The sequence below is a fragment of the Pungitius pungitius genome, chromosome 5 (assembly GCF_949316345.1).
Source record: "Pungitius pungitius chromosome 5, fPunPun2.1, whole genome shotgun sequence".
In the NCBI taxonomy this organism is placed as follows: domain Eukaryota; kingdom Metazoa; phylum Chordata; class Actinopteri; order Perciformes; family Gasterosteidae; genus Pungitius; species Pungitius pungitius.
In genome coordinates, this window is record NC_084904.1 from 22,927,279 (window position 1) to 22,940,573 (window position 13,295).

The window sequence follows — 13,295 nt, forward strand, 5'->3', positions numbered from 1 at the left end:
TTAATGGACTAACAGCTCATCTGCATCTTAAAGGTCTGCTAGTAGCACCACGCAGATGAAGAGAGGAACCTGTGGTTGACAATGACAGCACGTGCACACTTTAACTTCCCTGTTTGTGGTTATTTTGTTCTGTTATTCATTCTCTTCCCTCTAGTACTTTTATTCTAATGCACAAAAACTCTTCTCAAGTCAGTAGCGCCGAGTGCAAAAAGTGGTCGGTGGTAGGTTCCTACGGTGGTCGGCGGAACGTTGCAGCTGATCGGAGGCAAAGAAATCCAGTTTTTAATCCCCAGTATAACAATAAACTTTAAAAAAATATTTAAAATCATAAAAATGTTTTATAATTGATCCAAAAAGCACATTGAGATTATATTTCGGGAAGTGCTTGTTTTCATAAAACATTGTCTGTGAATCCCTTATAAAGAAGAATTTATTGTTTGATGCAGAGAAAAGGAAGCAAGTGGCTCTCAACTGCTTCCTCTTCACCACACGAGTCTATTATTGCATCAAACTCATCCCTCAGCCAACAAGAGAAACCCCACAGTCACAGTTTACCGACTTAAACAGCAGAATCGAAAGTTCAGACATCCGCTATGATAGTAAAAGGTTCTGTGATGAAGCCGAGGCTGTTTGGGGGTCGATGGTCGGTGTCAGGGGGTCCGTGTCAAACTAAAGAGTCCCGACCCGATGAGGCAGGCGAAAGGGCCCTGAAGCTTTGGTTGGTTTAATCCTCGTTAAGACCCAGAGAAACACAAGTCATTTCCACAGTGTGTTTCCACCAGCAGGCTGATGCAACACATCGAAGGCTTGTTAGCAGTCTGAACCAAAGTGACCTCACAAAGGACCAATCAACGGCGGCGTGGCAGGATGAGCGCTGATGACGTCACTCGCCCTCTCAGGTACCACAAGGAACGCCGATTTATGCATTATTTTAGAGAAATGCTAATAATACGTGTGGTTAGAGAGCGGGGGTACTATAATTGCATCACTGCTGCAATTATAGTACACAACAAAAGTAAAGAATTACATAGAACAAAAAAGAAAATCAAGGTGAAAATATTAATATATAAATCTCTTGACTTTCCTGCAGCTTGTTTTCACAGTTCTGGTGTTTTTTCCTCCTTGGGGGGTTGATGGAGGATTTACAGTTTGTGTTCTATATTCAGTCACATTTTACTGTAAGCAAGCGTCTTTATCGCTGTTCTTACCCACAATCCTTTGCACAGCAGATATATGACCCAGTTCAAGCTGTCATGTGATGAGGAAATAGAATCCTGCATGAACAACATGTACTTTCTGAGGAAGCTGCAGTTTGTCCTGAAGGTAAATAGTTTAACACACAGACTGATACTTGGGTAAGTTGTTCCTCCCCAACAGGTTCAACCTGATCATCAAAGTGAAGAATAAAAACACTCTCAGGTCAGACTCTGTTGTCTCAGTGAAGGTTTTTATTCAATATAAACTCTTCATTAACATTTATTACAAAGGTTTCTGCTTCATCACGTGTTCCCTACTAGTCCACATGTAGAAGAAGACCAGGTGACAAAGAGGGACACAGGTCCTCTAAACCATCTGGTCCCAACAACAGCATCCAGTCTGTTGTCATAGCAACTCTTTACAAGGTGAAAGGATTGTTCCACAGATGCTGGTTTTGATCCTGAAAGACTCTTGTTTGAGCAGTGAGGAGGATTCTGTTCACGATGACCTTTGACCCTGTGAACACAGCACATACAGAGACTCAGTCAACCAGTCAGACTGCATACTTTGATGGTGACATGAGGACACACCCTCTCTGATGAAGGACAACAAGCTGCAACAAGCTGCGTCACTTCACTCCGTCTGATGGAAGCTGAAGTGAAGCACGGAGATCTTTTTCTACAGACCTGCTGAGGACAGAAGAGAGCTGCACACTGAGGAAGTTCATGTCTACAAGACCAGTAAGTGCAGCTGTGATGGGTTGAATGACATCATTGATGGTTGTGAACGTGTGATTGTTTAAAGCTGGGAAACAAGATGGCTCCTGTGTGAGCAGGCAGAGAGAAGCTGCTGTTAGTCTGAATGATGACACTGTGATGAAGAAGAGGAGCTCAGTCTGATCTGGGGTCTGTGAGGACTGTTACTGATGAGGAGGGGAAGGTAGCAGAAAGAGGGGCACTAGGACCCAGCAGGGACCAGAGAGCTCACCTGTGTTTGTGTTTTCTTTAGTGTCAACCTTTTACTAACTGATCACATGGTGAAGTGAACCATCCCTTGTGTTATGGAAGATTTTGGATTTTGCACGGACACAATAAAGCAGTGGTTCTCAACTGGTCTGGCTCCAGGACCCACCATCACCCCTTAATGACAAGCCGCGACCCAAATCGATCGGTCAACTGGGGGTGCAGAGGTTGCGCTAGCGGTGTCGACGGGGGGGGAGGGGGGGGGTGCTTTCGCGTTCTAATTGCCGCGCTGACTGAAAACATGGACGGACGAGCCGGAAAAAAAACGACACTCCGCTTCGAGAGAGTCCCTTCAAAATAAAATCACAGGATGAATTTTTTTTTTTAAATTTTCCCATGCAAAGGCCCGCGCACCAGTTGAGAAACACTGCAATAAAGGCTCAGAGTCAAAGATGTCTTTCTCTGTTTACTTCCTTCCAAGGAAAAGTCAGTAGACTGCCAGGAAATTCTCACAACAGGGCAGTTCTTCTACCTGCAGGTGGATTCCAATCCAACGTGTTGTGTCTCTACAGTCAGGAGACTGGCTTCTTGTCAGTGTGAGACACTCCAGCTCAAGTATTTTACATGGCCACACCATCCCAGCTCTTGCAATCTATAACTGTGTTTATTCAATGAAACATTTTGAAGGGTTACATACATTTTTTCCATTACACATGTTACCATAGTAACCACAGTGTCTCCTATCAGGACAGCTACATGTCATCTTACTGGTCTGTGTTTTACTGACTTCTAGATTCTAAAGGGGATCAAGAGGAGAAACAGCACAGCTCCATCTGCTGGAAGATGATGATAATGTTCATCTTGTAGGGTTAAGGGTTAGGCTAACCTTAACACAATTTATACAATGAGGTTATTATAGGGCTCTTGACGTGTTAGCAGGGTTTAAAAAAGGTAAAAGTGAGTTTGTCTTTCTAAACTTTAACAGATAGAAGAAAACAACACAGATGATTTAGTGTTGAGGTGAATGAGCTCTGTGTGTTTGTCCTGATGAAGATAAATAATGTGTGAGCTCTCCCAGCAGGTTGTTGTGAAGGTGTGAAGGTGTGGACTCTGCTATGAATCAGGCTGAGGACCCAGAAGAGGGAGTCCCTCCCTCTGAAGCCCCTCTGTGTGGGGAACATGACAGACAGACCAAAGCTCAGAGGTGAGAGGACCATCTCACACTGTCCTCCACTCTTTTACATTACATGCCATTTAGCTGACCATTTCATCCAAAGCAACTTACATTGCATCATAATCCACACGTTACATTTTGCCTGGGGAGAAATTAGGGGTTTTGCTTAGGGACACTTCGATATGGCACATTGGGCAGCCGAGTTTTGAACCACCAAACTTGCAGCTCCCAGGGCATCACACAACTCCATGCGCCAACATCGCCACTTACTCAGGTTCTATCTGTGGGAACAGGACCCATCAGAGACAAGGACCTGGACCTGGAGCTGGACCTGAACCCAGCTGTGTGTCCATGAAGAGTACCGGGTCTATGGATGCTGGAATACTCTTCAAAGATGTCCGTCCCTCTGTTGATGCAAGGTGAGGGTCTCAGGCTGATGATGACGTGTTTCTACCAGACTCTCTGGTGGAGGTCCTGGGTTTCTTGCTCCAGGGCCCTTCAGCAGTGTCCAGTGAGGGAGGGAGAGCTCCATGGAGGGCTTGGTGAGACCTGTTGGGACTAAACCAAACTGACTAGTAAAGAAAACATGATTCTCAGTGGGACCAGCAGGACCAGTAGACCTAGACCACTACAGGGAGTCATGTGGTCCACTTCCAGACATCACTTCATGGACTTTTACCTTGTTTTGGTCTCTGTGAGGACGGACACCATGTGAGCTGATGCTTCATTATTAAATGATGATGTGATGATGTAATCTCAGTGTTTCTTTCAGGTCACATCAGCAGAGAAGAAAGTCTCCAGAACCCAGCTGTGTGTCCATGAAGAGTGATCGGTCTAAAAGTCATCCTTTGAACTTCGAAGATGGACGCTGTTCTGACCCAAAGTAAGTTCTTTAACAGATGAAACAGATGAACTGTTCTGATCTTCATTTATGAATTACAGAAATGGTTGTGCATCATTTGAAGTGTTTCCATGACTATAAAGCCCTCTCAGGCAAATTTGTAATTTGTGATTTTGGGCTATACAAAATAAAATGAATTGAATTCTATTGAATGACAGAACTCATTATCTTTATCTAACAGGGCTGTAGGTGTTTAAGTGTGAATCATTAACTTTAAATATACTCAGATGTAAACACAATGTGAGCTTGTTTCTCCACATCAGGATCAGCAGAAGACACATCTGGAGACAGCTGCAGGTTTCTGGAGACAGAGGACAGGGACTGAACATGTGATTAGAATAAACTCCGATGACGTGGTCTCTGAACTCTATGTAGAAGTTTAGAGAAAGTATTGTCAGAAGGCTTTTTGAAAAGGTCCAAAGACTAGTTTCAGAAGATCTAAGGAGACTTCTAGAGGTCAGGGGACGAACTAAAGAGGTTTGGAGTAGCTTCATAAGACTTTGTACCAGATGCAGAGGTCTAGAGATGTTGTTTTTATGACTACTATTATAAACTATTATTTTGTAGTTTCGTGCCTCTTGTGCCCCTGGGTTATCTTCACTTCCTGCATTGTCCTGTCATCCCCTGTGATTGTCTGCCGTGTCCACGATGGTTTCCTCATATGTCCAATCACCTGCACTTTCCCACTGAATTTAAGCCATGTGTGTCTTTCATCCCTTGTTGCATCATTGAATGTTCTACCCCAAATAACGGTCCTGTGTTTTGTAAGTTCCTGGGTCGCGTCCTGTCCGGTCTGCGTCTTGCCCCCAGGCATTTTGATTTTGATATTTCGATTAATAAAGTTGTTTTTGTTAAACTCTGCAGTTGAGTCCTGTTTCTCTGGTTCCTCCACAGAGAGGACCAGGAGAGCTCAGAGGTTCCCACAGGTCAGTCTGCCCAGCAGCATCAAACACACCTGGCCTGCAGGAGGAAGCAAGAGAAGCTGGCTGAGCGTCTGCAGAGCAGTAAGTGGATTTCTCTAAAGACTTACCATGCTGATGAATGAGACCTTCACTGATGTCTCAAGAAATGGACAGAATATATTCATAGAGTCATCCTCTGAGGAAAGGACATGTTGAAATCTATTCTGTGACTCATTGATCTACTTTGTTGTCTTCATTCAGGACTTCTTGCTGCAGTTTGTCAACATGAACTCAAATCCAACCTGAAGAAGAAGTTCCAGTCTCTGTTTGAGGGCATCGCTAAAGCAGGAAACCCAACCCTTCTGAATGAGATCTACACAGAGCTCTACATCACAGAGGGAGGGACTGCAGAGGTCAATCAAGAACATGAGGTCAGACAGATTGAAGCAGCATCCAGGAAACCAGCCAGACCAGAAACAACCATCAGACAAGAAGATCTCTTCAAAGCCTCAGCTGGAGGAGAAGAACCAATCAGAACAGTGATGACTAAGGGAGTGGCTGGCATTGGGAAAACAGTCTTAACACAGAAGTTCACTCTGGACTGGGCTGAAGACAAAGACCACCAGAACATAGAGTTCACATTTCCATTCACCTTCAGAGAGCTGAATGTGCTGAGAGAGAAGAAGTTCAGCTTGGTGGGACTTGTTCATCACTTCTTCAGTGAAACCAGAGCAGCAGGAATCTGCAGGTTTGAAGAGTTCCAGGTTGTGTTCATCTTTGACGGTCTGGATGAGTGTCGACTTCCTTTGGACTTCCACAACAATGAGATCCTGACTGATGTCACAGAGACCTCCTCAGTGGATGTGCTCCTCACAAACCTCATCAGGGGGAAGCTGCTTCCCTCTGCTCGCCACTGGATAACCACACGACCTGCAGCAGCCAATCAGATCCCTCCTGAGTGTGTTGGCATGGTGACAGAGGTCAGAGGGTTCACTGACCCCCAGAAGGAGGAGTACTTCAAGAAGAGGTTCAGAGATGAGGAGCAGGCCAGCAGCATCATCTCTCACATCAAGACCTCACGAAGCCTCCACGTCATGTGCCACATCCCAGTCTTCTGTTGGATCACTGCTGGAGTTCTGGAGGAGGTGTTGAAGACCAGAGAGAGAGGAGAGCTGCCCAAGACCCTGACTGAGCTCTACATCCACTTCCTGGTGGTTCAGTCAAAAGTGAAGAAGGTCAAGTACGATGGAGGAGCTGAGACGGATCCACACTGGAGTCCAAAGAGCAGGAAGATGATCAAGTCTCTGGGAAAACTGGCCTTTGATCAGCTGCAGAAAGGCAACCTGATCTTCTATGAATCCGACCTGACAGATTGTGGCATCGATATCAGAGCAGCCTCAGTGTACTCAGGAGTGTTCACTCAGATCTTTAGAGAGGAGAGCAGACTGTACCAGGACAAGGTGTTCTGCTTCGTCCATCTGAGTGTTCAGGAGTTCCTGGCTGCTCTTCATGTCCATCTGACCTTCTTCAGCTCTGGTGTCAATCTGCCGTCAGAAAAACAAACAACCTCCCTGTGGTCTAAAGTCTTCAGAGACAAACCTAAACCAATGCATCTCTACCAGAGTGCTGTGGACCAGGCCTTACAGAGTCCTAATGGACACCTGGACTTGTTCCTTCGCTTCCTCCTGGGTCTTTCCCTGGAGACCAATCAGACTCTACTACGAGGTCTGCTGAAACAGACAGGAAGTCGCTCACAGACCAATAAGAGAACAGTCCAGTATATCAAGGAGAAGATCAGTGAGAATGTGTCTCCAGAGAAAAGCATCAACTTGTTCCACTGTCTGAATGAACTGAATGATGGTTCTCTAGTGGAGGAGATCCAACAGTCCCTTAGATCAGGACGTCTCTCCACAGAGAAACTGTCCCCTGGTCAGTGGTCAGCTCTGGTCTTCATCTTACTGTCATCAGAAGAAGATCTGAAGGTGTTTGACCTGAAGAAATACTGTGCTTCAGAGGAGGCTCTTCTGAGGCTGCTGCCAGTGGTTAAAGTCTCCAACAAAGCTCTGTAAGTACAGAGAGTTGTATTCATACATCAAGACTTAAATATGGTACCATTGTTTGAAATTATTGTTCATATTTTCTTCATTGTTGTCTCTTCAGACTTGATGGTTGTAACCTCTCAGAGAGAAGCTGTGAAGCTCTGTCCTCAGTTCTCAGCTCACAGTCCTCTAGTCTGAGAGATCTGGATCTGAGTAACAACGACATAAATGATGCTGGAGTGAAGCATCTGTCTGCTGGACTAGAGAGTCCACACTGTGACCTGGAGACCCTCAGGTCAGACTTAGTTAGTTACTTTGTCTTCAATTATGTAAATGTGTCTCCGTGCAGTATATGAATTTGTTCTATAAGATTTCAGATTTCATGAACTTCTTTTTTACCAGGAAATGAACTTGTCAAAACTTAGAGCTTGTGTTTTCATCACAAGAATACGGTGGCCGAGAAGGTTCAGACGAATACAAAAGCCACAACACACCCGCAAATGCCACAACACAACACGAACGCCACAACACAAAATACAAAAGCCACAACACAATCGCAAATGCCACAACACAACACGAACGCCACAACACAAAATACAAAAGCCACAACACAATCGCAAATGCCGCAACACAACACGAATGCCGCAACACAACACGAAAGCGAAAACGGAAGTAGCTGCCCACGGGAGCGAGCGTATTTTTGACCAACGGTGTTACGTGCCTACTGGTTTTTGAACCTACTGGTTTGGCTACGCGTGCGTGTTTGTTTTGCCCCGACAGCGGCACATGTTGTCTGCCTCGGTCACCTGATCCGTCACACATTCGCAAACATATTGCTGAAAATGTTCAAAATGCATCCCATATCCAATGCAGCGATTATGATTGTATAAGTGAGCACTACATCACTGCCACGTATAAATAAATAAATAAAAGAACATACGTTTATTAAAAGATCGCCGCAACCTGGATTTGAACCCGCAGTCGAGCAAAATAGCAAAACCTTATAAGACGGCGGCGCTACGCCGTCGGCCAACCGAGCTGTCAAATGCCGCTGTTGATTTTATTACTTATCATGAAATTGCAAATCGTCAGTGGCAAGAACATCTTTTGGTTCAGGGTGAGCCAAGACAACTGGTTTTTGGTGGCGTAGCGTGAAATACATAGTTCTGTCAGGTTTTCTAGCACATTGCCCAAGTAGGATTACTCTCTTAATAACATCTAAACGCGTAGCCAAACCAGTAGGTTCAAAAACCAGTCGGCACGTAACAACGGAGCTGGAGGATGCCAGATCGTTTAAGAAGTAAGTGAAACATGATTCCTTGCGGCTATTTACCTAACAAACTAACGTTAGCTAAATGGCGCCACGCATCTTTTAGCTAACGTTAGTTAAACTTTAACTGTAGCCGCAAGGAATCATGTTTCACTTACTTCTTAAACGATCTGGCATCCTCCAGCTCCGTTCCTCCAAAATACGCTCGCTCCCGTGGGCGTTCCTTCAAAATACGCTCGCTCCCGTGGTTAGCTACTTCCGTTTTCGCTTTCGTGTTGTGTTGCGGCGTTCGTGTTGCGTTGCGGCGTTCGTGTTGCGTTGCGGCGTTTGTGTTGTGTTGTGGCATTTGCGGTTGTGATGTGGCTTTTGTATTTTCGTGTTGCGGCGTTCGTGTTGTGTTGTGGCATTTGCGGTTGTGATGTGGCTTTTGTATTTTCGTGTTGCGGCGTTCGTGTTGTGTTGTGGCATTTGCGGTTGTGATGTGGCTTTTGTATTTTGTGTTGTGGCGTTCGTGTTGTGTTGTGGCGTTTGCGGTTGTGTTGTTGCTTTTGTATTTGTCTGAACCTTCTCGGCCACCGTACAAGAACCTTGTAGACACAACAAAGTTATTATGCACTAGCTTAAAAAATTAGAGATGTCCTTTCACAAAAAAACATCACAGGTTCATCCTGTTCTTTCTCTTATTTAGGCTTAATGTGTATATATAATGATGATTTCATCTGCTCACGTAAAAACATGACATCGGAGGATGAAGATTCAATTGTAATTTACATTCAAGTTGTTCTCTTTATCTTTCTTCAAAACAAGTCAGAGGCTAGAGACCGATCTTTGTATTTGGTCTAATAAACAACATGATTGATCCATGCCCTATCCTGTACTTTCTGTAAACAGTAAATCAAACTAACTGATTTTTTTTCTTGTTTAAAGTAGAACAAAAACTTTCATTGCTCTTACTGATTTTAATTTAGTTAAAACTCATCTAAGAGGATTTCATTTTAACACAAATGTTATCTATCTTGTTGGTTGTTGTTTCTTCAGACTTAGTGTCTGTAACCTCTCAGAGAGAAGCTGTGAAGCTCTGTCCTCAGTCCTCAGCTCCCAGTCCTCTAGTCTGAGAGAACTGGATCTGAGTAACAACAACCTGCAGGATTCAGGAGTGAAGCTTCTGTCTGTTGGACTGAAGAGTCCACACTGTGACCTGGAGACTCTCAGGTCAGGATTCTATCAATGTCCACTCTGTGTCAATTTACATTAATGTGACATTTATCTACATTATTTTTGCTTGCATGGTTTAAATACAATATATATTCCAAATATTTGTAATTGTATGTTTTGTAGAGTTTATTAGTTAGCAGTAATGTCATTAGATTGTTGAACAGTACAGTGGTAATGTGACCCCTCAGTAGCCGACAGTATCTCAGTCCTGCAGTGACCTTCCACCCTTCACAGCTCCCTCACATCATGTTACATGTGTGTTGTTGTGTGTCTGCAGGCTTTCAGGCTGTCAGATCACAGAGGAAGGCTTTGCTTCTGTGGCCTCAGCTCTGAGCTCCAACCCCTCCCACCTGAGAGAACTGGACCTGAGTTACAACCATCCAGGAGACTCAGGAGTGAAGCTGCTTTCTGCTGGACTAGAGGATCCACACTGGAGACTGGAGACTCTCAGGTATGAAGAGGCTGCAGCCACAGACCATCAGTCTGGTAGAGGAGGTAGAGGTGGAAACCTTTTCTCTGTCCCACTGTCAGCCTGGTTAATGTGACCCTGAGACCCAAAGCTGACCTCAAACTACCAGAGACTCAAACTGTTTGTGTCCCACATCAGAACATCAATACAGACAGAAGTAGTGAGGAACAGTAGCCAGGATGAACCTAAACAGGGAGGAAGGTGATGAAAGGCTTGTTTCTCTGGAGTCTCTTGTTTCCACATTATAAGAGAGGACAGTGGTGAATCCTGACATGTCACAAGGTGAAAGCTGGTGCAGGCTGCAGGGAGGACCCAAACGCAGAGTTTTCCGACAAAGTGCTCTTTATTCTAGAAAAAACCCAAAACCGAGGAAAACCGTGCACCAACAACAACTTGACATAGACAATGACACGACAACGGACAACTGGCACACAGGGCTTAAATACACAAGGGAGGTGCAGGTGATTGGACACAGGTGGAGACAATCACGCAATCACAAGACAAGGCAGGAAGTGAAGTTAACCCAGGACCACAAGGAACATGAAACTTCAAACTAAAACAGGAAGAGAGACCAAACCGTGACATGACACACGTTAAGATGCTGGTCATCTACCTCCACTGTGTGTTGTCCTTTAGTCCAGACTAAAGACAAAGAAACAATCTGTTCAACCCGTCTTGATGGATCATCACAGTAGGGATGTTTGTTGTTTTAAGGGAGTTCAGCGTTACCTGCTTTTTGTTCTTTGCAATGAGCACCAGTTCACTAGATGATAAGACAGACTACAGATGAGAGTCAGTGAAGAACCAACAGCTGATTGTGGACCTCGTGTGTCAGAGGAGTATTTAGCAGCTAAAGAAACAAATATTCTCCTAAGGAGCTGGTTGAGACAAAAAATGATCTAAAAGAGAGAATAGTGGGCTTCTATCCATCAGGTGACACAGACTCCTGATGAAACATCATGTTGATGTTTACCTGCTGGGTGTGGAAGCAGCTGGATGATCTCATGTTACACAGAACTGCTTTAAAAGATGATCACATGTCACATGTTGTGTTTACAGCTTGTTTTCACTGAACCACGAGTGGACAATGAAATCACTTGATGCAGGTTTAAACATTTCATTTACTGACTGTTGAAGGAAACTGAGTGTGAAATAGAAGATGATGGTCAGTATAATACTGATAATAATAGATAATGAATTAGCTGTGTGTATGAGAGTGATGTCATGTCCATGTCTCCATGCTGCTCTGACCCCCCTCCTCCTTTCAGGGTGGAGCCTGATGGAGTCCGATGGTTGAGACCAGGTCTGAGGAAGTGTAAGTGAGCTTTGAGTTTGATTCATCACACTGTGACATCACTCATTCACCTCTGTGATGTCATCATCAAAGTGTCACTAGATGAACACATGATTAATAACTGCAGCTGTATTGTGTCTTGTTCTCTCATCAGATTCCTGTGAACTCACAATCGACACAAACACAGTGAACAGAAAACTCAAACTGTCTCAGAACAACAGGAAAGTGACACATGTGGAGGAGTATCAGTCACATCCTGATCATCCAGACAGATTTGACTTGAGGCCTCAGCTGCTGTGTAGAACTGGTCTGACTGGTTGCTGTTACTGGGAGGTCAAGTGGAGAGGAGACGTTTATGTATCAGTGAGTTACAGAGGAATCATGAGGAAAGGAGACAGTCATGAATGTGTGTTTGGATTCAATGATCAGTCCTGGAGTCTGAGATGCTCTGATAGAGGTTACTCTGTCTGTCACAATAAGACAGAAACACACACCTCCTCCTCCTCCTCCTCCTCCTCTGGTAGAGTAGCAGTGTATGTGGACTGTCCTACTGGCTCTCTGTCCTTCTACAGAGTCTCCTCTGACAAACTGATCCACCTCCACACCTTCAGCACCACATTCACTGAACCTCTTTATCCTGGGTTCTTGCTCTGGTCCAGTTCTGGTTCCTCAGTGTCTCTGTGTCCTCTTAAGGAGGGACAGTCTCCTCCTGGTGGAGAACCTTCCTCTCTACAGGAAGGACAGTCTCCTCCTGGTGGAGAACCTTCCTCTCTGCAGGAGGGAGAATCTCCTCCTGGTGGAGAACCTTCCTCTCTACAGGAAGGACAGTCTCCTCCTGGTGGAGAACCTTCCTCTCTACAGGAAGGACAGTCTCCTCCTGGTGGAGAACCTTCCTCTCTGCAGGAGGGAGAATCTCCTCCTGGTGGAGAACCTTCCTCTCTGCAGGAGGGAGAATCTCCTCCTGGTGGAGAACCTTCCTCTCTACAGGAAGGACAGTCTCCTCCTGGTGGAGAACCTTCCTCTCTGCAGGAGGGAGAATCTCCTCCTGGTGGAGAACCTTCCTCTCTACAGGAAGGACAGTCTCCTCCTGGTGGAGAACCTTCCTCTCTACAGGAAGGACAGTCTCCTCCTGGTGGAGAACCTTCCTCTCTGCAGGAGGGAGAATCTCCTCCTGGTGGAGAACCTTCCTCTCTGCAGGAGGGAGAATCTCCTCCTGGTGGAGAACCTTCCTCTCTACAGGAAGGACAGTCTCCTCCTGGTGGAGAACCTTCCTCTCCGCTCACCACATAGTTCAGTCTGTACAGCTGATGTAGGTTCATGTGGGTGTAGGTGCAGGTGGAGCAGGTGAGGGGTACCTGAGCTGGTCTGGACTCTGGGGGTCCACAGCTCTCTGGGACTTGTGCTGTTGCAGATGAACGTCTGAAAAAGGTCTGTCATCTCCCCCCCCCCAATACTTAATCCCAAATGTATTTGAAGTTCTGTGTTTTGTCACCTCGTGTCAAAAACTCTTCTTTCTTCAAAGTGAAGCATTCTGTGGTTTATTCAACATTAAAAATTTAACATCTGACTGATTCCGTGGGAATCAAATCCATCAAAGTGCTTTTTATTGTTATGTATGACCATCCAAATCTGCAATATTCCACGTGAAATGATGATTTAAAAACGACAGATACAAACATGTTTTGTTTCAAACCTAAAAAACTGACTCTAAGTTTAGGACATACTCGCTTTATTAAGACACAACACTTTGTTAGAGCTACTAAAAGAAAAGGAAGCTGTTGGAGGTGAGTTGTGTGCGTAGCTTATGATCAACCTCCACACAGAATGTATGTAAATAAATGCTTAAAGGCTGTGGGATGTAAACCCAAATCC

General features: G+C 44.9%; 1 protein-coding gene across 1 annotated transcript; it reads left to right on the forward strand.

Annotated features, from left to right (window-relative positions):
• Positions 1–5,420: 5,420 nt before the first annotated feature.
• Positions 5,421–12,838, forward strand: LOC134129034 (protein NLRC3-like; the record flags this gene model as incomplete). The annotated part of the gene is made up of 7 exons (XM_062562201.1): positions 5,421–7,201; positions 7,297–7,470; positions 9,484–9,657; positions 9,938–10,111; positions 11,398–11,444; positions 11,578–12,166; positions 12,835–12,838. Coding segments are annotated over 7 exons (2,943 nt in total), but the record flags the coding sequence as incomplete, so codon positions are not given.
• Positions 12,839–13,295: the final 457 nt, after the last annotated feature.